At 40.9% G+C, this 24,546-nt stretch overlaps 1 protein-coding gene across 3 annotated transcripts in view; it reads left to right on the forward strand.

The window, feature by feature from the left end:
* Positions 1–1,288: 1,288 nt before the first annotated feature.
* zgc:194930 (uncharacterized) overlaps positions 1,289–24,546 on the forward strand; it is a 30,094-nt gene continuing 6,836 nt past the window's right edge. Inside the window, exons 1-4 of one of the 3 annotated variants that reach the window (XM_004562699.2) lie at positions 1,289–1,585; positions 1,718–1,795; positions 1,912–1,990; positions 21,910–21,962. In XM_004562699.2, coding sequence (XP_004562756.1) covers positions 21,931–21,962 — 32 coding nt within the window. In that variant the 5' untranslated portion in view covers positions 1,289–1,585; positions 1,718–1,795; positions 1,912–1,990; positions 21,910–21,930. The remainder of the gene's footprint in view (positions 1,586–1,717; positions 1,796–1,911; positions 1,991–21,909; positions 21,963–24,546) is intronic. The other 2 variants (XM_004562700.2, XM_004562698.2) reach the window with 2 other exon arrangements.

A 24,546-nucleotide genomic window follows, 5' to 3' on the forward strand; every position in this document is an offset into this window, starting at 1 on the left:
CCTGAGATTTCCTCTAAAAAAAGTTAAGATTTCATTCATTTGCACAATAATAAGTAATGTGAGAGTTACTTTTAAGCCAAACTCATCCAGGAAGTGCACTTCTTCCTTTTTCTTTCTTTTCTGGATGGATGCCAGGCTGCTTTAAGGGGAGAGGGAGTCTCAACTCTAATCACTTCCAAGTCAGATGATCAACTGTGGTCAGGTGGTGGCTTGTCAAGCTGGACGTGGGTTAGGTGGTCAAGACAGGAAGTCACATTAAACGTAAATGACGTTCATTCCACTCAGTTTTAATTCCTTCACCCACGGATTAGACCCACTTCATTAAAGCTTCATACAAACTTAAGCCACTGTGCCAGATATCAATATGCCTGTTAGAGGTGACTTTTATCTGGTACTAATCTGAATTACAGTGATGCTGTGCTTTTTAACAGAAGTGCATAGCCTTCATCACTACAATATGTTCATGATTGTGATCTCTTAAAGCAAATAATTCTTGTAATGATAAGAAAGAGAGGATTAAGAAGAAGGAAAATAGAAGAAAATGTATTTCCAATTTTGAAAATATGTTATTTGGCAACAGATTCGCAATCCACAAAACATTATACATGTATATAGTGTATATATCATTACTAAAATTTATTTATGTGTTCTAATTTTAAAAGTTTTGATCTTGATACACTGTTTCAGGGGTCAAATACTGCTTTTATGGGCATGTTTAAAAACTGACGTCAGAGTGTGTAAAAAATGCAAAGGCAGGCATGCAAATAGATATTTAAATCAAAAACAAGGGAGGGAAATTAATGCTAAAAAAAGACACTGAAAGAAATCACTATGCCAATTTATAGATATATTAAAAAAAATATAACAATACTTTTTTTTAATCGAAATGTTAGGAAATCTCATGTCATTTTCTTGTAATCCATCAATTATGACAAATATTCTAAAATTACCAATAAGAAAATAGGTTTTACAAGATTTAACACCTCAATAAAATAAAATACAATATACACCTCTCTAAGGTAAAAACTTCAAAATATAAGAAGCCGAATTAACTATAAAAATAAAGCTGATAAAAAGGTTTTTTTTAAAAAAAGACGCTATAAGAAGCTGGACGTAAATTAATGAGGTGGGATACAATCACTCAACATTATATATGCAGATAGTTGCAGCTCTTTTATGTCTTTTTATTATAATAAGTTAAATAAAATTAAAATCAAGTTAGCAAAGAAGAAGGGTGCTTTGTAGCTTTTACTGTGAAGGGTGTAACAGGAAGTAGCTCCGCTTTGGTCCACTAGTTTCCCGGAGTAACTCCCCATCAGCGCGCTCCTGCCCGCACCGGAGACATGGGACTGAGGAGTCACCGAGGGGGAAACTCTTCAGCGACTCAACACAACAAACCAAACTAAGGAAAGCAGCTGTGGCTCACCATGTCGTCCGGACTCTTAATTTTCTTACCTGAGTTTTTAACTTTAACTCAGTGACTTTAAAAAAAAAAAAAAAGGACCGGAAGAGAAGCTAGATAAATGACATCCGTGCATTTTTGATTACCTGGGGCAAAGTGCCACACCTTCGCTCACCAAGACAGGTAGGTTGAAACAGTGTTAGTTTTATTGCTAATCTTCGTTTGCTGCTTACAGTGAGTTTGAAAAAGCTGAATTTGAAAAGTGTTGCTGAGATGTTATTAAAGTGCTGTTTGACGGTTGTTCACCGTCAACAGGTGGACCGGTGCTGTGATGTCAGCCATATGGCGCAAGTGTCCACAGCAGACAGAACACAGGCACAGATAAAATAAAATGTAAGTGTGTTACAGTCGTGCTGTGCCACAGCAAAACAAACTTTAATGTTTAAAACACACACATGGTTTTAGAGTATTTTGATTAGCATAGCTACAATTTGAGGCATTTTTTACAGTGACAGTGGAGGTGTGAGTGCACCTGCTGCACGTAGGACTCTTTAACCTACTGCGCTAAAACAACTAATGGAAATATAGGTATGTCATATAATTTTTTTTATAAGCTATTTTCCCAATGTAGCCCTTACCATTTATGAAAAACCTTTATAATAATTATAATAATAAAAATAGTTATTATTCTTATCTGTCTTTTCCTGGCATGTGGGTGTAAGAAGTTTAACTACAGTGTTTGTAATTCAAATTTAAAGCATGCTTCGGTGGATGTAAGCCAGGCTAAAAAATTCCATAACACCCTGAGCCCTTTGGTCATGTTCAGGTGAACTGAATGAGAGTGTTGAAAACTGTTGTTATTGAGCTTTGTTGAGTTGGAGCAGACAGGTAGAGGAGCAGGAGGAGGTTGCAAGAGGAGTGGTGTCGATGTGGTGCCCACACACACACACACTCACTCATGTACATGGCCTTGGGCTGTGTTTGCACATCTAACACGCTGGCTCAGTGAACCCAGGGTCAATGGAGACTTTGTTTCTGGGTCTGTGACCTCGTGTACAGCTGTTATATGTCAGTGATGGCGTTTAGATTATTATAGAGAGTATAAAAGATGGGGCCCGCTGTGACATCATCCAGTGGTTATGGAAGTTTCCTTGGAAAGCCTCCAGTTGTCGCCATCTTGTCGACAACTGGACGGGTCTGAATGTGAAACTCATCAGCACTGCACGCTCATTGGTTAATGGCGTGTGACTGACAAGTAGCTTTCCGATGAGCATTTTCTTACTTTAAAAGTGACTATAAATGATTCAATATGACCAAACCTCACAAGTGAGACCATAAAACCATCATGAAAGTCACAAATAAAGGAAAGCAAGGGATTTTTCTTCCCCCTAGACAACCAAAAATGTTTCTCAGAACCATTTGGTGATTTGTTGTTGTTGACTCTTAAGTCACTTTCAAGATTCCTTCAACTTGCAGTTTTGTCCAAATTATTCCACAGATTTGTTGATAAAGAAAGCCATTGATTGCAGCAAGGTGCAAAATGTTCAGGTGTGTGAGCTCCACCCCTAAAAGCTCATTTAACTTTTCAAAGTATTTTCTTTGTTGAGTAAAATTATGTCCCTAAAAATTAGCGTGGAGACTAGTGGAGTAAGGCAGGATCGAGTCACCACGCCTTGGCTGGTGATTTACACTCAGTGGTTTGTATTAGCCCATTTGCTTGCCTTTAGTGGCTGACTCCACCCACTGGCAGCTTATTACACAAACCCAGACATTTAAAGTGCATGCAAATACCATTCGCCCCAGGTCTAGTTTGCTTTGTGCTGCAGGATCAGGACACAAACATGAGAACAACTCAGTGCTGGTGTTTACATTACAGTGTAGAAAATAGCTGGCACAGGTAATGTGTCTCTTTTACGTGGACGTGTTGAAGTGTACGAGCAGAGAAATCACTAAAAGGCCAATAAGATAACAGAACAAAGAGGTGCAGCACTAAAATGACCAGAATAAGAAGGGGAAAAGGCTTAAACCAACATGAGAAGCCTTCAGCGTATAAAGGCTGACGTACTGTACGAGGCAGTGAATGTAGGGCTGCTGAGTCATAGACGACCTGCATATCCGACATCCACCGATTGTGAAATCAGTACATTTTAAAAAAACATTGATTTAGGTTTCTTAGAATTGTGTTAGTCATGTTATAGTCAACAGTGGAATTTAGTCTGTGTAGGTTCAGTGAAAATTTTCACTTTCTTTGGGTGTTTTCACACCTTTGAAGTTCAGTCCGTTTAAATCGAATTCAGGTTCTTTCTTCCCCCTCTGTGTGGTTTATATGTGCAGGTGTGAACACGGGAGTTGCACTAAGCTGTGGACTGAGGCGTACAAGTATAATTTAAACACCTTTGCATTCTGGGACGTGGCAGGGTACCGCCTACTTGTTAAGTGATGAGGTGTCAACCGTGCTTCTGTGTCCAGGCTCCTACTGCGTTACTTGAGGCTTTTATCGTGTTTTATTTAATATAAACAAGACTCTAAAAATAATCTGTGGTTTTTCTCTGCCTTTCTGTTTTTCAACTTTACCTGTTCATGCGCAGCACATCTTTAAGGTCATGGTTTTAAACCCCACCATGTAACTACAGCCCGGCTCGCGATGTGAATCAAGATTTTGAGTGGATATACGAAGCTTAGGATCTGGAATTTTTCATAGTGAGTCATCACCACGCAGTAGCATATTGATGACTAACCTCATGTTGTGGATGGATCATCTCGACCGTTCTTTTGATTGAAGTTGGCTCAGTTTTTGGCGTCTTTTTCCTGCCATGTGATTTAATTTGTGGCTGGCTGTCAGGGACCTTCAAATTGACTTTTACTGAGGGGAACAAATTTAATGTTCATCCTCCATCTTCATTCTGCTAAATGCAGGGGTAAGGAACTACAGGCCTCGAGAGCCGGTGTCCTGCAGCTTTTAGATGTGTCCTTGATCCAACACAGCTGATTTAAATGGCTAAATTAGCTCCTCAACATCTCTTGAAGTTCTCCAGAAGCCTGGTTATGACCTAATCATTTGAGTCAGGTGTGGTGACCCAGGGTGAGATCTAAAACCTGCAGGACACCAGCTCTCGAGGACTAACATTCCCTACCCCTGTGCTAATGTGTTTATATTATCCTAACTAGCTCTGTAGCTAGCCACCAAGTACCACACAATTAAATGGCACCTAGCCCAACCTCAAAAACCCTCCAAAGTTGCTGCTGTTCAGTTTTCTGTCTTTTATTCAAGTCTAAAGTATTAGCAGATTTTAGAAATCTCTCAGTGAGAACTTGGTATATCGTCTTTGCATAGAAGCTAGCATGCTAACTTCTGAGGTAATAAAAAAGTCCTGAGTACATAAATGTACATGCACGGTCACTATGGGTTTGCAACTGGCTGTAAAATTAATGAGAATTCTCTGCGTTATCCACCAGGCCACACTGCTTTCTTCCTGTTTTTGCTTTTGTTGTACTTCCGACCAATGAGCTAACTAACTGTCCGAAATCACGAGGTTTGTAGTGATGTGTTTTTGCTCACTTGGAGTTTTTTCTTTTCTGATTCGGACCACAGTAAATTAACTGTAGGTGTGAAAACGCCCTTAGAGAATCCATCAAAAGGGTCATCAGGATCATTGGCAGCACTTAAAGTTCACATGATGCTAGCCTCTGTATTTGCTAGCAAGATAGCAGGTAGATAGCATTTATTAATCTGCAGCCTGATGGAAAGATTGAGGTTGAGTGAAAGAACATTTTGGGAGTATCAGGACTATGTAAGACCAGTTTGTCATGCTCTGCCACCATACAGTCAGAATAAAAGCGTGCTGATCTATTATTACCTGCTAGCTGATGATCTGAAGCCTTTACTTTAATGATAGTGACCCTCTGATGAATAAACCATTGATGTAAATCTGGCCTTTGGGAGATAAGACTTTATTGTCAGAGTAGCTATACAGCAAAACTTTGTTCCATAGCAGGCAGTGCAGTGTTTGTGTACTTTGTGGTCTGTTTGTTTTTGGTTTATCATTAACATTTATTGTGTAAATCTGACTTTCCTTTGAACGCCCTGTCACTGGATGTGCATCTGGCCTTTATTTTCTTTATAGAAGAGGGTTATTTTTATTCAAATGTTTGACTTCTGTTCAAGGGCAACAATCATCAAGAAAACATGAACCAGTGTGCATTTTACATTCATTTCATCTGTTTTGCTTTGATTTATTAATTTCAAGATGATACTTCGGGCTGCTGCAAAGACCACGATTCATTATACTGAATAATTAATCAACAGTTTGGTCACTTTAAATATGTCCAAGTCCGTATCAGTGGTTAAAAGGGGTGCCTGCACGAGCTCACAAGTATATGAGATATCGTGCACGCGAAAAGCAAATGATGATAACACAAATGGAAGGATTGCGAGGAACGGAGAGGGCAAAAACACCGGCACAGGACCAGAACGGAGCAGCAGCAGGAGCTCCACAAATCCCACATGTGCCAGTCCCTGCTTTTTAATCATTAACTTGTTTTGTTTGACCCACAGTGGGTCACCTTGGGCACCAGGAAATTCTCACTTTTCTACACAAAACAACTTAAAAATCAGTCAAAAGGAAAAAGAGCACTTCAAGTGTTCCTGTTGTGCACCATGGTGCAGTTGGTTTATGCAGATGTAAACACTGTAGTCGCACTCGGGTGTAGAGAGTGACAGCTGAGAGGAGGTTTTTGCAGTCTGGGTCCAGACGAACCCCAGAAGGGTTACTTTATGGGTGAATGTGACGGAAACCAACTACTAGGTGTACACATGTTTGGGCTTAACACCTTCCTGCAGCCAGGTATGCTTTGCATTCTGGGATGTAGCAGAGAATGTCTGCAGTACATCTTCCATATTGTTCAATAGTCCAGAACACAGCACCTTCTTCCAGTATAAGCTCTTCCTGCTCTGACCTCGTACACATCTGGCCAGTAAGCAGACAGAATGTTCTCACGTGGTTTGCAGTGACGCCTTTTAGTTCACTTGAAACTCATCAACTGATTTGGACTCAAGCAAATGGCCTATAGGTGTAAAAACCCTCTTGAAGTTGAGAGGTTTATTTCTGTTGTAAATTCATAGAAAGAGATCAGGAGACAGGGAGACGGTTAATGAAAACAGATTAAAAAAATTAATCTGCAGCAGTCTTGGTAGCAGGAAATGATTATTGTGATTTAACCAAGCAAATAAAAAGTGTGAAAACTTGAGTTTATGGTAAATTGAATCTCTGAGTTTTGTAGTGGTTTAGAGATAAAAGAATAACATCTGAAGACATCACCGTGGGGAAAATGAAAACACTTCATATTAGCTGCAGGCCTTGGTCCACTTTTTTATTAGCTGAACTTCTTTAAATTCAGTTCTGCCTGGCTGGCTGTGCGTTATTTAAAACTGAACTCTTCTCAGGCTCTTCGTGGGCTTGTTTACTTGCTAAAGCGCTGTGGAGGGCTCCTGGGTCAGGAGGATCCACGGGAGGAAAAACAGCAGCAGGTCTGTGCGCAGTGTGAGAGAGCGAGGCGAAGGGAGAGCTATTGATCAGTGTGGGCTGCTGGGTATTAGAGAGGAGACAGGACTTGTTTTCATCAGACTGCCGCCCAAGGCCATCACAAAAAGGATGTTTGTACACAGCACATCATATTACACATGCGCAAACACACACGCATGCACTCGCAGCTAAAATTAGAGGAGATATTTTCATATTTTGCAATGACACGCCGCTAACACGTTGTGTGATCGTGCACGCACTTGTTTACACAGCAGGCCGTACGTGGAGTTTAACGTGAAAAGAATGCCCGAGATTGTCCGCTAATGAGGAATGACTTCACGTAAATGGGTTGCCCTGACAACTCACCATGGATACACTCGCCTAATCACACCTGGCTCATTCAAATCAGCCACCTCAGCGTCAGCTAGCCGAGCTCACTTGTCAAACACACAAAATCCAGAGTGTCACTTTGAAGGAGAGACTCTGTCTGTCTCGTGCCACACATTGAAGAGTTCTTCCCGTCTTTGTGCGAGCTGCAGAAAATACTGATGAAATGCTCAAAAGTTCTGTGGGAAGCATTATCAGGTGTGCAAGGTTATCTCATCTTCGTTGTATAGCAAGTTATGAAAAGCAGGATAAAGCCATGGGACACTACACCGACTTTAAAATAGCGTATTGACATTTCAGCTTGATTTTAAAAGCCTCCGGGCAGATAAGAGGCCTAAATTGACCACCTTATCGAAGGCTACAGTTTCCTTTCAGCGGGGAAATGCAGAGGGTGACAACAGTCGCTGGTGATTACGAGGAAATCCAGTCAATAATTGCTTTGTTTTCAGTATTGCTTTGGGAGTATGTTTGTTTTAAGGCGTGCACGCATATGTGTGTGATAAAAGTCAGCAGCTTCGCAGCTCAGCAAAATGGAATCGGTTGTTGATCCGGTTTAGTTTAGTTTAGTTTAGTTTAACTCTAATGTGTGTGATACAGGTATCTGACAGGATGGTTAAGGCTCCAAATCTACAAGGTGGTTCTTATTTCGGCTTTAGTGCCATTATTACTAGTTCATTATTTATCAGAGATATTGTTTTTTATTTAAAGATAATTTCTAAGCCGTCACAGCCTTTTGAGCACCGTGATCTCATCGTCATGTTGAAGAAACCAGTTTGAGATGATCTGAGTTTTGTGACATGAAGCGTTTTCCTGCTGGAAGCAGCCATCAGAAGATGGGTACACTGTGGTCGTAAAAGCTGCTATGCTCAGTTGGCGATAAGGGGTCCAAAGTGTGCCAACGAACTATCCCCCACATCATTACACCAGCAGCAGCCTGAACTGCTGATACAGGACAGGTTTGATTCATGCTTTGAACGTCAATTGTAGTCTAAATTTCCTATTCTTAGCCGACAGGAGTGGCACCAGGTGTGGTCTTCTGCTGCCCCTCCTTCAGAGATGCTCTTCTGCATGTCTTAATATGTAACGAGTGGTTATTTGTTATTGTTGCCTTCGGATCAGCTCAAACCTTTCTTCATCTTTCTGATGCTCAGGTTGAATTTCATGAGGTCGTCTCAACCATGTCTGCCTGTCTAAATGCACTGAGTTGCTGCCATGTGATTTGCTGATAAGATGATTATGTTAACGAGCAGGTGCACCCATATTGTGTATACATTTTAAATTCATCTATTTGAGTTAACGAATTATTCTGCTTTACAGCAAGGAAATGATCTCGTGTCACAGACTGAAGCTTGAAAGTTCAGGTGATAAAAGGGCCATTTTTATCTCACTGCCCCACACCTGCTCAAACTGCCAAAGCGAGGGTGACACTGCAGTCACAGTTGTCATGAGCAGTCCAGTCTTATGACAGCACCGCACTCCTCCTGTCTCGATCCCTCTGAGATCTCTTGCTTTTTGTGTTCGGGAAGAGCAGTTGCAGCAAATGGCTGCTGGTGTTTTGGTTTTGACACACTGTCCACACTGAATCAGCATGTCCACAGAGCTGCTTTATCTGTGCCTGTGTGTAGTGATTAAAACAGCCACACTGTCACACATTTCCTTTAGAGCTATACACAAATATATGAATACCCTGATAATCATTCAGTGTCCACAGGCAGTATCATTTTTGGTGGGTTTCAGGGCATGTCTGTAAGTTGAGGGAACAGTGACCGATATATCATTGTTGTTTTCACGTAAACACGAGATCCAAAGTGTAATTAAACAAAGAACATCTTATTTGAATAATTACTGTCATATAGGTGAGAGAGAAAGATGCTACATTGACTTCTATCAACAGAGAGAGCTGTAATTTTATTGGCTTATCATTAACTTGGTAAGATGGAACATGATCATCCAGACAAGCCTGATGTAGTCGTCTGGACAGAGCTGTCTAAGCAGCTTGTGGTTTTGAAGGTTGTGAAGCGTATGAAAGGCAGAGCCTAAAATATCAAGACGACCTCCAGGTTTGTACAGACAAAAGGTGGCAACCGTGGCTGTTTCCGTACAGGTTTCCCAGTCCGCATCCACAGTGCGGTGCTCACTGCACTCGGAGTTTCATGGAATAAGCAAAATACAACTATGTGCATGATTGGGGAAGCAGCAGAAAGAGCCCTTGTTGGTTTGGTATAAATGGAAGGAGGAGTGCTGGAAGCCCGGGGGTGGTTGGCAGTGATTTGGCCACCACTGCTGAGTCACCAACTGGAGGGTGTCACAGTAAAGGGTCAAAACACCCAGGGAAAGTTGGGCACCATCTGATGACATCAGCTCAAGGCCGAAGGCCACAGACGCTCTTGAATGCAGCATCCTTGTATAGGTTAATCAAGAAATCTTGATAGAAATCAACTGTGCTTTCAAGGAGATATAAAACAAGCAGAAATTCTCAGCTCTGGCTTTTTCTACTTTGAACAGAAATTGTATTTGCTGCATTCAGTGAACTCAGTCTAACTGCTTACTCACGATCTGCCAGCGATAAGCTGACTGAGAAACTTTAACACTTCTGTAGTGAAGCAAAAAAGAGCACCCATGAGTTCCAGGTGACCTGTCGGTTAACTTTTCCATGATAAATGAGGATTTTACACGTAGACTTCTGGTGTAAATATGAGAAAAATGTTTACTTCCTCTGCTGAACAACCTCTGAACCAAGACGCGTATACTCAGGTTTAATTGGCTGATGTGAAACGAGCCGTTGCGATTTGTCTGATGAAAACCTAACAAATGTCGCCCTGTATTTGTTTAGAAGTGAAAAGATTTCTTTTCAAATGTCTTTGTTGATATTTGAAAGTAAAACCTAAGAATATCTGTCCCATGCCCCGGGCCCTTAGGCCAACTCACACCTGGGCGGCTGTCTTGTTTCATATCAGCATTTTATTTTAAAACGCCTGCCTCAATGAACAGGGTGTGAGCTGTAACTGTACAAGCCGTGTTTAAGGTCCTCGTGATCCAAGAAATAAAAACTCATCAGTCAAATCCAATAAAATTGCTTTTCTAGCCTTTATTAGGCAGGAAACCAAGGACAGGGCACAGGGGAATGACATGCAGCTGCCCTGCAGCTTTTCAGCACGTGGGTCACCTGCTCAACCAAGAGAGCTATCAGAGAACCTAAAAACAGATTTGGTAAAAGTTTGGTGAAAAATGTAAAAAGAATCAACATTTCTCTAGGGAAGAAACTGGAACTTTTTCTATCATTTTATTGTTCATCTATACTTAATTACTTTGTAGTATAATTGGCCATGAAGGAGGTCTAATCAATAGGAAAAGCTGCCATGTATGACATCCCTGAATTAAAGCATCACAGTTGACTTCTGAGTTTAGATGAATGTTTCCAACATTTTTGAAGTACAAATAGAGAGATAATGATATATACGCTAGATAATAAAATAATCGTTTCATTTTATTACACATGTGAAAGTAAAGGTGAAAAACACGCAGCCCTCGTCTACATTTTAACATACATGACGTGGATCGTAGTGATGGAAATGTGCACAATGACAACATCCACTGCAGACAGAGAAAATAAACAAACTGAAATAACAGTCAGAGAGATGAATGTCAGACCAGTTGGCCCACTTTTCCCATCACCACACCTTACCAGTGTCACCAGCATGAACACGATCGCCCTTCTCACTGAGCCTAAATGCACAGAAACACTCAACTAGCCCGGAGCAAGTGTCAAGATTATTATTATTATATTATATTATGACTTTATAATGTGACAAACAGGTTACATAAGGCAGACTTTTCAGAGATCTATCAGATGACTGGACTCACACAGCAACAGAAGCATGTTGTCTGTAAAAGACTCGGCCTCTTTGTTGGAGCGTTCATTAGAAACCTTCCTTAGAAATATTCATATCTGCACCTCAGGCAGTACCTTTGTGAATTTTTGTTCAAAGACTGTCAGCAGAGAAGCAAACAGGGTGTTTACTTTGCCTATTAGCAAACCCCTATTGTTATTCCAGCTCCCTGTTCTGGTATCCAACCCTTGTCTACCAGTATTTTTGGCTATAGTGTTGGTATGTGTAATATTTGGAGCAGCAACTAAACTGTCATTGAAACAGAAACGATTTGTGGATGGATTTCAGCCCTACGTTATAAACTGATGGTATCAGATATATGACACTCGGGGAAGGATATCTCAAAGAGGTTTTTGTGTTTTGAGGTAGGGTTTCAGCAACAGTGACACCTTTGTCTGCCTTTTAAAGTTTGTGTCTTATAGTATTAAACACATCTGATGATTTTAACGTGGAAATAGCATTCAATTAAAATTTTATTAAGCCTCTCGTATAGCATGGTGCAATTCAAATAAAAACTAAGACGTGAAAACAATGATTTGATCTGGTAGCTGTTTCTAAAAAATGTTCCTCATTTGTTAAAGAAAAAGGTTCTGGTGAAATGTAACTGAGTTGCTGTAAGCTTCCTGTATATCTTAGCAACATACCAATTCTACAGTATTCATTAAAACATTATAGGATATGTTGTGAATTTGGTTATACTTATTATGCCTCCATCACGTAGGCTTAGCGATCGACTGGCGGTGGATCGGCTACCAGCTGGCAAACTCTGGTCACTACAATGTGTTTTCCCCGTTATGCAAACTGGAAATGATGAACGCACTTGAAACAAACATGTTTCAAATGTTTTTTTTCGTGAAGGCAAACTGTCTCTGTTTTTGGCTTGTGTTGCACTTACAGGTTTCACTACTGCTCGATGAGCAGCTGGTGAAGGTTTGCAGACAAGTTGGTATCTTCCATGCAAACTGCAGGCAATCTGCTGTCAAAGCGATCACAAGGCGTTTTTCAGTGCAGCACTCTGAACGTCTGTGCAACCAGTTTCAGCTAAGGACTACCAGCAACTGCTCACCAACTGGACGGAAAGCAGTGTCAATGGCTGCCTAACGGTCGCCAGCCGGTCTCTAGGCCTGTGCGACTCGTGAGCAATGAGTTATCAGATAGGTTAAATCAACATCTGCTTGTAAACTTTGTAATATTAGTGTTTCTGCCCCTTGAAACTTTTGAGTTGTAATTATTTACTTCTTTTATAAATGCTGAAATGAAAACAGACATTTAGAGTTCATCTCTAACTCCTGACTTGACTGGTTTAAAATTGTATTAGCTGTTTTTCCCTGAATCAAGGTACCTGCTGTATTGCTGCCCTATATACAGAGAGTACAAGTCACCTTTTCAGTTGTTGTATCAACCACTCATCTCGTGTTATTATAAAAATAACTCCTCCACCCACAGACGATACCTTCCGTTTCCAAACAAAACTCTGAACAGGTCAAATCACCTTTAACCCGACTCTTTCTGTAGGAAGAATTATTTCAAGCCTCATCTTTCCAGATTAGATTTTTCCACCTCCAGCAACCCTTCACAAATGGCTCTGCCTGCCAGTTCTTCAGGTATCCCCTGGATTTCAATCCATTCCACATTTAGAGGACACTCTACAGCAATCTCACCTTTATTGCACCTGTTTCTCCAAGATGAAATGTTTCAATTTCCCCTGAAGAAAACCCAGAAAGCGAGAAAAATGGGAGCCCAGTAGGGCTGAACGATTATGGAAAATAATCTAATTGCGATTTTTTTGCCCCAATATTGCGATTGCGATGCGATATGCGATTATTTTTTAAGGTCTTTGTCTTCTGTATTATTAAACAAAGACAAGCAATACATCATATAGTATGGCCAATACTATATTACATTAATTTTAAACTGTTCTTTCCTGGAAGACAGACCTCTGTTATGATGACATGAGGTGATGCATGAATTGATGACTGACATTTTTATTTAACTTCTTCAATCACAACAGTATATTTGAACATACACAATAGTTTATTTTTAGCTTACAAACATCTGAGCATAAAGTGCTGACAAGGAACCCTGGTGTAAACATTAAAATGAAAGTCAGTACAATGTGCAGATTGCAGAAATATACATAAACAAAATCAGTGGCTTTATCACACTCAGTTTTTCGACATCTGTGAACTACTAGACAGTCATTCAATTAAAAAATAATATTAAATAAATAAAACTAATAAATAAAAAATACACACATCTTACTGATCTCTGCAGTCAGTAACATTACACATAAAGTTCAAACATAATAGCAATTGTATAAACACACACACAAACACGCCTTTAAAATTTAAAGGCGTGAAATTGGACGGTCTAGTTCTGATTAGCGTCACCGCTGTCTCGGTGGAGTTTAATAAACTCGGCCGTCTGCTTCTTGCTATCTAAAATATAACCAGACACTGGTGTAAATTCTCGACTGTCTCATACTTCTGTTTAATAAGTTTTCTGTTTGACGTTTAGTCAGCTGTGTGAAAACCAAGGAGGAACCCACCCGGGGGATTAATAAAGTTTTATTTTATCTAATCTAATAACTTTAATCTCAGCCAAACCGATTTACTCACGAACAAACAAAACACTGAAAAAAGCCCAACAATAACATTTTTAGGTTGTCTAAGTGACTTATATATTACGTTTAACCCGAGCAGCGAAACTCCGCGGTGATCTGAAAATGATGTGCCGGGAGTTGTGCCGTTCTCGGCCGCATCAGTAACCCTCGAGCTCCCGGCTAGCTGTCGAGCTGGTGGGTAGCAGACGCCTCTGAAAACGTCGAAGCACTTTTGCAAATATGGGATATCTTGATAAACCGAGCAGATATTTGATGTTTACACAACTACTTTCTCGCCTGAAAATATGTTAAAAGTTTATTTTGTGACCCAGAAAGATTAGTATGAGTAATTTTAAAACTTAGTAGCGGCCGCCATTGCTGGAAACTGGAGTTTGGCTGGGCCGCGCTATGAATTCTGGGATATGGTAGTAATTTGGACAGCCTTATAATCGCAGTATAATCGCAGCCTTTGCGGTTAGAAAATTGCACTTGATCATGTCGCGATATTATCGCAAATGCGATATATCGTTCAGCCCTAGAGCCCAGCCAAGCTGCCTGAGCTGAAATATCTCTCCCCTTCAGTAATTGTTCGACGATCTTCCCTATCATAAAAAACAGGAGCAATATATAATCTGTTGAGTGGCACAGAGAGCAGATAAAGGACTATTATTGCCAGCCAACAATGGCAAATATCTGAATGAATGATAGTCATTTGATGCACAGATTGAATCGTCAGTCTCATTATGAGTTTGGAAAGTCTCCAGGGGAACGTGATTGGTCATTTGGATGTTCTGAAATGAGTCTGTTACTAACTGTAAAGCCTGGTGGAGGGTTTAAAGGCTCGTTACAGATGGGCTTGTACCTCAGCTCCATCACTTGTACTTCTCATGCTGCGCGTGTGTTTTGGACATGTATAGAAAAGACGAACAGAGCCTCCCTATTACTTTTTGAACTCTTGCTTGGAAACTTCGGCTCTTGCATTTTGAGTATCGGGGGTTCATTTGAAGCCAACAGTCAAAGACACGTGCTTAGTAGTATTACCTAACATTCACTGTAAAAAGAAAAAAAAAAAAGTATAAGGACTCTTAGTGTACACCAAGTCAGATTATTCTTCAAATAAATTAATGGAAATTGGTGCAAAACAACAAAAAAGCAAGATTTCGAGGTCCATCTCAGATACTTGTATGACTCAAAGCTACAACAACCAGTGGCTGCACATATTTTTGAGCCAAAGCATCCACCCCCCTAATCAGTTATGAGCCTTAATATTTAAATTTAAACAAATGAGTTGTATGGATATTAATAAAGGGTGTAATAAGCTATACAGAGGAAAACTAACTTTTCTACTAGGCTATAAACACGTTTTCTGCTGCATTTTAACCTGCGAGTCTGGGGATTGACTTGGTTTTGGAGCCAGCTGACCACAGTCACATTTTAACATTTTAGTTAACCTAACATGCATGTCTTTGGACTACAAGACTAAGCCCAGAGGCACAAAGGCATAAAGAACATGCAAATTACACACAGGAAGGCCCCATCCAATGCTGGTATTCAAACCAGGAACCTTCTTGCTATGGTGTCACAGTGCTAACCACAGTTTTATTTCATTTGACAAAAATAAAATATTTGAAGAATTTTCTAGAAACTACAGTTGGAAAATAAATGTAGTAGATTGACACTTCAGGAATCTCTTCTGAAAATAACCACACAGATATATTTATATACACCATCACACACAGCCATTTGCCAGCTTATTCTAACATTAAATAGTCTAAAACAGCAACTGTTGAGCTCGATAGCGGCTAAATTTAACTCAGGTTAGTGATTGGCTCTTTAACCTTTTTTAAACACCAAAAAGACTCAGGTCATAATTATAGCTTCTCCTGAACTATATCGTAAAATCAGTCCTTTGTGTTGTTTATGGGAGGGAATCATTATCTAACATGAAACACTACTTTTCATTTCTAGCTCAACATTTTTCAAGAAATGTTGCACAGCGTGTGAACAGGTGACTGTGGTAGCGGTTGCTTGTGTGGGCGTATCTTTGAGTTGCTGGGTCATCAGTCTGACCTCTGTTCCTGTCTTTAGTGACTTGGTGTTTGTTGCTGGTCGTTCCCACACCTCCCAGATGAATCCAGTGCCCCCGGCTGACCCTGAAGCCAAAGCGTGGCCTCAGTGATGCCGTAAAGTTTCTTAAACGTTGAGAAGAAGAGACGGGCGATCCTTTTTCGAGTGACAACTTTCACATACACAAAATCTTTGCATAAAAAAGAAAAACAGTCGAAACGACTCTCTGACTGCCCGTCACGTGCACCACGTTAAAAACAATCGATTTGCTTTACCAAAGGTTGATCTTATAACACATAATAGTGATGGGAACTCGCGGATGTGCACTGCACTTGTTCCCTTCTCCCTGCGTATCAGTGCCTATTTACTCTGCAAACACAGCATGGCAACTAGACACCGAGGAGCCTGAACATACAAGAGCCTGCCCTGTTAATCGTGTTTGTCTGGTCGTTTTCTGTAAGCCGGGGTTTTGGGAGTTGTCTTGGGCTTTAATGCTGATGTCTCTTAGTTATCGGAGCTGTGACGTAACCGTTGAGTTACTCATCGGCCCTTTGCCACTTTAAGAAGCATTTGTGTCATCTCTGGCCGGCAGGACTAGTTCCCCTCTGACTGCGAGCCGTTTGTGCTGACTAGCAGCAGAAGGAGTAGCCCGAGGCAGGTAACACTACAATCACATTGTCAGCACTGACACAACCTAGAACCAGTTTTTGCCTTGCAAATTTGCAACCCAACTCCATTCTGATGCAAAACAGCTTTTTCCGACCCAGGCAGCCAGCCATTAGTCATTCCGCCTGACGGTGTGTCCTCCCTGGATGTAAACCAAAACACAGCAAAATATACAGGCACCTGGCCCTCAGGTGTAAGTTTCCTCTGGAGAGAATAAACAGAAATAGTCAGAATTTCTACTGTTTGTTTGAATCTTTATTTCAACATCTTTCCTCAGTAGTTTACATAACCTACTGTAAACCTTAATTTGAGGGCTTTTTTTAAATGATTCGGATGTTTTTGTTTTGTGTGGCTTCTCATAAAAACTCATCTCAAAACCAGAGTAATTGTGGGATATTTGATTCTAGGTTACCAACCAAATATTTGGACTGAAAATAATACTCATAAAAATAGTGTGGCATGCATCACGCTCTCAGGTTTTCCTAACCTTTTCCAATTCCCATGATTTGACACATGAGAGGGAAAGTCATGAGATCGACTGCAGGGCTAAATATTTTTGAGATCTTGTGCTGTCTTGTCTTTGTGGTGAATTTAATATTGCACTTAATGGAAATTATTATCTTTTGAGCAGCAGATCAAAAAAGCAGAATTAAGTTATGCAATTGCACAAAAATCTTAGCATGCAGCAAGTATCAGCAGTATTAGCATTTAATGCTCTGTTTGGAGACTTTGCCCTGCTCATATTCAAATATTTGGCGTAAGCAGATTTTGTCTAGCGATAAAACATTAGCCCTCTGTGTATAAACACTGTTGTAGGGAAATGTCAGATATAGTAGATAATATGTGACGCTTCTCTTTTGGACAGTCGGGGAACAAAACCATAAACATCCTGACTGATAAAGGTAAAGAAGAAGAAAAAATACATGTTTCAGTTTCTCAAATGGGATTATCTGCTTGAATTATCCTTCTGTTTGTACAGGGTTGGGCCAGAATATACAAAAAAACACGATGTAAACAAGACGCCATAATTAACCCCTGTTATTAAACAGCAAAAGGCAAAAACTCGAAGCTGGTTACCAACATCAACATGTAAAGTTAACACAGGCTCAGTGTTGTTTGACTGTCTGAGAAAAAGCAAAGAGTAAATATAAAAACTTAGCCTGTGTGTAAATGTGTTATATTGTACAGAAGTGTTCTTGTTTATCGCCATGTGTCAATAGAACAACAAAATCACTGCAAACTTGTTTACAGCTAATGGAAAAATATATACCACATGTATATAAAATATAAAACACTTTACATTTTAGTCACTGTGGGGTCACCACAGCAGGTCCCTCCTGACACAACCCGAGACATGTGATCTGGCATTTTCTTTTTCTTTTTTACGTACTAGGTGAATGTTTAAACCACACCTTCATCATTAGAGTAACCGTGAAGTAAAACAGTAATCAGAGACTCGGTAATGTCAAACAAGAATGCGAAACGGCGCAAAGCCATGGGACGGTAACACTTGTTGTTTGTTCAGTTAAAAAAAAAATCTTTTGACTGAAATATGTTTGAAATCTTCATTTTACCACATGTGGCTTTTATTTTTTTTAATACAGGAAAAACACAGAGGAGTGAGTCAAATTGAAGTTAGTAATTACCTTAATTAGTCCACTGTCACAGCACTTTATAATCCATGTGCTCCCACATTGTTGTGTTTTTTTTGTTGTTTTTAATCTGGAGTTAAAACGAGGTGCCAAGAATGTGCTAAAGTTATTCATAGACATAATGAATTTCTAACAATTCAGACAGATGCAATTATGCAAAAGGATTTAGGACCACTTATTGCACAGATACAGTATTTGGCAGAGGAGGCCCCGAGTTTGAGGATGCTCCCCAAAGAGTCCCAGCAGCCTGCAAGACTGCAGCACATTAAAACATCCTCGAGGGCATACAGAGCAGAAATCAGCAGACACAAGTCTCTGAGATGTGGAATATACATAATGCACAAGGAAAGAAATGCCACGGCACAACAAGAAAACAGGAGGAGGGAGAAGGCTGCACATCCAGCCTGAGCGATTGGAGGGTTGAGAGCAGGAGCTTGTCAGATGATTATTGACCTGCCTGAATGTGACTTGTAATTGTAAAAGTCGGCTCCTAGTGACTTTGGCTCTCCATTAATGCAATAGTTCCTGAAACCCGCTGGGAAATTACCTCTTCTCTCACTCCCTTCCAGAAGATAAGGGACACTTCGGCAGGGCGGGTGCTCGCCAGAGCAACAGTGTGTGAAACAGAGTCCTCTATTTAAAGCGCAGTCTGTCAAACCGCTGGGCCTCTCAGCCACTATGAATTGCACTCAGCGTTTTGCACCCCCTTGGCTTTCTCATAAGTAGCTGCGAATGTGTCAGAGGTCCCCATGAAAATGTAGATGAATTGCTGCTGAGGAGATGGCTTCAGCCATGTTAAAGTCAAGCCCACCTCAAATCGTGAGAGAAGAGGACAGAGGCCACTCTGAGACGAGAGCGTGCTACCGAGATTGATTCTGTGTGCATGCTGAGATTTTTGTTGTTTTTTTTTCCTGCGTGCTCAGTGCGTACACCCACCTCTGGCTCTGGATTCCTTATATGTCTTTGCACACAGCAGCAGACCTGTAGGAGGATAATTAGACGTCTTGGGAGAGCTAAGTCATGCTTTGTTGCTTTTCCACAAAAAATGCCGGCTTGCATACTTAAAAAACGGGGTGGGGGAATGAAAAAAAGGAGTGACCCAGCCGTGATGGAGTGATAGCCTTGCTTGTCTGGCGGCTTGTACCATTATATAAATCAACACACCCTTGTTTGCTTTTCTTCAATCGATCCAACACGAGAAGCAAATTTGCCGGTCCCACAAGCATTTTTCAAAGCAATACTCCAAACAGAGTCCACCTGAGGTCTTGGCTCATTTCTTTCAGGACTATGAACAAAGATGTATCGAGTCCCACAGCACCTGAGACCTTTTACATCATACAAGCCTGGTCTTACTGCAGCTTAAAAATACTCAGGAGTAATGGGTACAGATTGCCCGAGCGGTGGCACGTTCATGTGTTCCATGCTGGTTTCTAATGGTGAACAAATCATAAAATGACCGCAGCACAACAATAAATTGATCCCAGTGTGATGCTTGTTGTAGGTTGAATGGTAAATGGCCTGTATTTATATAGCGCTTTTCTAGTCCCTAAGGACCCCAGAGCGCTTTACATATCCAGTCATCCACCCATTCACACACCCATTCACACACTGGTGATGGCAAGCTACATTGTAGCCACAGCCACCCTGGGGCGCACTGACAGAGGCGAGGCTGCCGGACACTGGCGCCACCGGGCCCTCTGACCACCACCAGTAGGCAACGGGTGAAGTGTCTTGCCCAAGGACACAACGACCGAGACTGTCCAAGCCGGGGCTCGAACCGGCAACCTTCCGATTACAAGGCGAACTCCCAACTCTTGAGCCACGATCGCCCCTATCCAGGTATCCAGGTTGGTCGTCTACTAGTGCTGAGTGATTAGTCAGATTTTATTTTCAGCTTTCTTTTAATGTATAAAAACAAGATAACTGAGGTAAAACTACTGTGCTGCATTTCATTTCACAGCGATGCTCTGGTTTTGTCTTGGGTTATAAATCCAGCACCACCCATTTTTTCTCCATCACTAAAAGCCCAAAAACCCACGCGCTCTTTAGATTTACCTGAGCAAAGATGCAAAATCTTTATAGAGAAAGTAAAAGTTACACGAAGGTATCTGTGAATCTATAATGAACAGCATAATGACGTCAGCATCTGAAACCACAACCAGTTGGCAACCGGCTAAGTCGAGTCTCCTGTTGTAAAGAGGCACGTTGCAGATGAGTTGTGCTCATCGGCACAGACCGACTCAGATTGATTGCAAAGTGTTGGCGGTGTCTCTGCGTTCATTATTAAGATTGCAGTTATTTTGCAAACCGTTGAACGATAGACTTTGAGGTCAGAAACAATTGCCAGTCTGGGCCTAACTCCTAGCCAGGTGACCTCATGCCACATCTTTTTATGGTTTCCCGTTCAGGGATGTTTCCTCTAAGAATAGCAGAATGTTTTGGCGTTGAATACATAATGAATAATGATATCCCTGGAGTTGATGAGTAATCATGTTATGTTATACTATGTTATCGCATAGTAATGCTGAGAACAGGAACCTTGAATTGCTGCCATCACAGCAGTAAAAGTGGATCAAGTGGTTGCTTCAATGAGGCCTACTTCCAACTTATTTAGCTGAATCCCACCAACTCATTTAAGTTTACCTCCATCCAAGTCCAATTATATGAACTGCATCTACTGTACATGTTAAATTATTTATCTTTTTTTTCTGTGTTTACAAAAATTACTGTTTTCCAAGCTGAACAGGAACATACATCCATTCTCTTCCACTTATCCAATTCAGGGTCCCGGGATGGCGCTAGAGTCTATCCCAGCTATCATAGGGAGGCGGGGGAGACCCCGGACAGGTCTCCAGCCTGTCGCCTGCTATTTATAACACCAGACAGATCGTTTAAATGAAGTCCAGCAGTGTTTTTATGCTACTCCCTAACATCATGATATGGTGTACAATTTTCTCTTCAGCAATGACAAAGACATTATCCCCTATAATTAATTCCTTGTTGACAATGTGTCTCTGCGCCAGTGTCACCCTATAATTTCTGTCACCACATTACACTCGTGGAGCTTATTCTGATCGAAGGAGTCAGCTAGAACCAAAAATAAAGCGCAGCAAGGTCAGAGAGGTAAGGTTAGGAAGAGAAGTTGTTTTCTCAGGTGGCCACGCAGCCTTTCCTTTTTCTCGCCAAAGAGACAGAGTGTCCTCTACCTCCCTCGATCTCTGCCTCTCTCCTTCGCGTTCAGACAAGCCCGTTCAAGACTCGGTGATTAATTATTTATCCAGGCAATGAAATGCCAAAGCCTGAAGAAACATACCACCAGGAGAGAAAAGGTCACTCTCATCCTGCACATGGGTACAACACACTCACACAACAGTGATGAATGGCAATAACATCTCTATCGGCACTTCAGGCAGACAGAGTTTTCATGCCGATGTTCTAATAGCATCCAAAAGCAAGGGCAGAGCAAAAAAACGGGGTGAAATCTTCAGGAGAGCCCTGAAAAAGCTCTGGTTCCTAAACCCATCGGTATGTCAGAGGTGGTAAACGGTCCGATCCACAGCAGTGTGTGTGTGTGTGTGTGTCCAGTATAGTAAACTGCAACCTTTCCTTGCGGTGAAAACGATATGTGCATGTTTTGACACCTGAGAGTTTGCGTGCTCAGTTTAGTTGAAGGGTGTCTGTGTGATTAAACTTTGATAACTTTGTTCATGTCTCTCTGCAGCTCCACGACACAGCTAGCCAAATGGGGTGCCAATGCTGCCGGATGATTAAAAGGTGAGAAGTGTTTCCTCTTGTTGTGTTTCTGTTCTTTTCTTTGTGCGCCACTTCTCCGTCTTACGCAGTCATCGTCCTTTTTGTATATTGTCACAACACTGATGCTCAGTAAAACCCCACAGTAATCAAGAACTCCCTCAAGAACTCTTGTTACGGAGAAAAGGAGGAGGGAGGAGGGAAGAGAAAGAGGAAGGGTTGCTCTACCAGGAAGGGTGTGTGTGTAAAGAATTACAAGAAAACCATATAAAGATGTCACACCACTTCCATATTTACCTGTTGGGTCACTTTGAGTTTGCTAAGGGTTTATAAGTAGTGTCATGCGCTACAAAACTAAAAGACTTTCATACAAGTAGGAATTTCTTTTTCTTCCCAAAAAGATGATTTGACTAAAGTAAAAAGAGGAGTTTTGATTTTGGAATAGGCCAAAATGTTATTTTAGACAGTTTGGTGTTGGCACAGGGTTTTCCAGTGGGTGCATTTTATCTTAAAGCTGATTGTTTCCGTTTATTAAAAGGGTTGATTCTTGGAAATGTTCAAGGTTTTCATCAGGGGTTATAAAGTCAGGTTTCACAACTGCAGTATCACTTAAAAAAAAATCACTATTTACAAGTTAATCACGCTGTGACTTTTAGCTGTATTTATAGCTATATAAAATGCTCACTCAGATAATTGTCTCCCACTTTTTTTCTCACTCTGTCTTGGTGTAACCACTAGCTGAACGGGGATTGCCTGATCTTTTCTTGCAGAACAGCTAAGAAAATAACCCCCACATATATGATATACCGTATTTTCCGCACTATAAGGCACACTTAAAATCCTTTAATTTTCTCAAAAATCGACAGTGCGCCTAATAATCCGGTGTGCCTTATGTATGAATTCTGGTTGTGTTTACTGACCTTTAACCAATTTTACTTGATACACGGCAATCAAAAATCTGTCAAAAACTGTTTTAGTAAGCTTGCTAAGCTACGAAGCTGCACCGCTTGATAAATTGTCAGAGCATTACAGCTACCGTAGTCAGGAGCCTCACTGAGTAATCTGGGTCCAAAACTCCATCCGCTTCAGGTCCCAAAGTCAAACGAACACTGTTAAAGAGTTAAAACGGTCTAAATTATTTCATCTGTAATAAAATGATCAGTGTTGCTGCTTTACCAGGTGTAACAATTAAGTTTAACATCCAGGCATCTATGAAAACAGAATTTATTCAATTCAACGGAGTTAGAAGTTAGCAGGAAGTTAGCTCGCTAGCTTCCACCTAAACATGATATAGCATGTTCTGACTGAGAGATTTCTGAAAAAATTAAAATGTACAGCTCTGCTATCATTTCCAACATAAATGAAGACAGAAAACTAAGCAGTGACGTTTGTAGGGTTACTGAAGTTGGCCTAGCTGGTATATAATGATGTTCTACGTGATCGCTAGCGACACAGCTATGTTAGCATAACATAAACACAGTGAAGCTGGAGGATGAACGCTAACTTCTTTCCACTCGACAAAAGTTAATGTGAGGTTTCCTGATGGTTGGAGACAAATGCAATTGCATGGCAAGATGCTGTAAATGGACCAAACTTCAGTCAGGAGAACAACTGAGATAATCCATCCACAATACGAGGTTAGTCATTAATATACTGCAACAACATGGGAATAGAGCAGCTGTGAGTGAATTCAACATTAATGAATCAATGGTAGGGAAGTGGAGGAAGCAAGAAGAATGAGTTGAGTAAAGTTTGACTTATCTGACTGTTTTGTTTCACTTATTGCGCCTTATGGTCCAAAAATACAGTATTAATTTTTTACTCACTCTAATGGGTCTCCATATACCTCTAAACAGCTCCTCAATAACAACCTCTAACTGTTGATTTCCCAATGTCACTCGTCAGTGCCACTTCTAATGTCTTCTTGGCCACTTAATGATTTCTTGTCTGTTTCATGCCGATAGTGAGAGGCCTATTTATAATACGTTTGCTTTGCGAGCCCCATGTGGATACTTAGTACAAACTGTGAGTCGATATGCCGATAGCCTTCACCTCCATGTTACTGTATTTTTTTTAATTTATTTTTTGCCGGGCTGCCTAGTCATTAAAGCCTACACGACATCGTTGTCAGGGCTCGACATCACTGTGCTTTGTGAGGCGATCGAGGAGACAGAATAGGGCAGAGAAACAAGGCCTTGATTGCAGATTAATGAATGTGCACACAGCTATTCACATACCAGAGTCATAATCCCACTACACAGCTGGTTTTTTTTTTTTGGTTTTTTTTCTTTCCCATGTCAAAAGATACATATGTGAATGCTTGTGACAAGCACGCATTCCTCTGTAATTGTCTGGAGTGTCACATTTCTGGGATTAACAGGATTGGGGAGGGGGGCTGGCATGGCTGGGCCTTTAGATTACTGGATCAGCAGTAGGAGTGGTTCATCAAATCTAAGAGGAACAATCACAAACAAGTCTGACTTATTGTGGTGGATGGAGTCGGCATGAATGGAGAAATCTTTGATCGGGGTATCTTGGGCGTGCACGCTTTGCGAACCCTTCGCTGGAGTATTTCCTTTGAACTTCACAGTGCAAGGTGGAAGTTCTC

The sequence above is a fragment of the Maylandia zebra genome, linkage group LG3, assembly GCF_041146795.1.
Source record: "Maylandia zebra isolate NMK-2024a linkage group LG3, Mzebra_GT3a, whole genome shotgun sequence".
Lineage (NCBI taxonomy): Eukaryota > Metazoa > Chordata > Actinopteri > Cichliformes > Cichlidae > Maylandia > Maylandia zebra.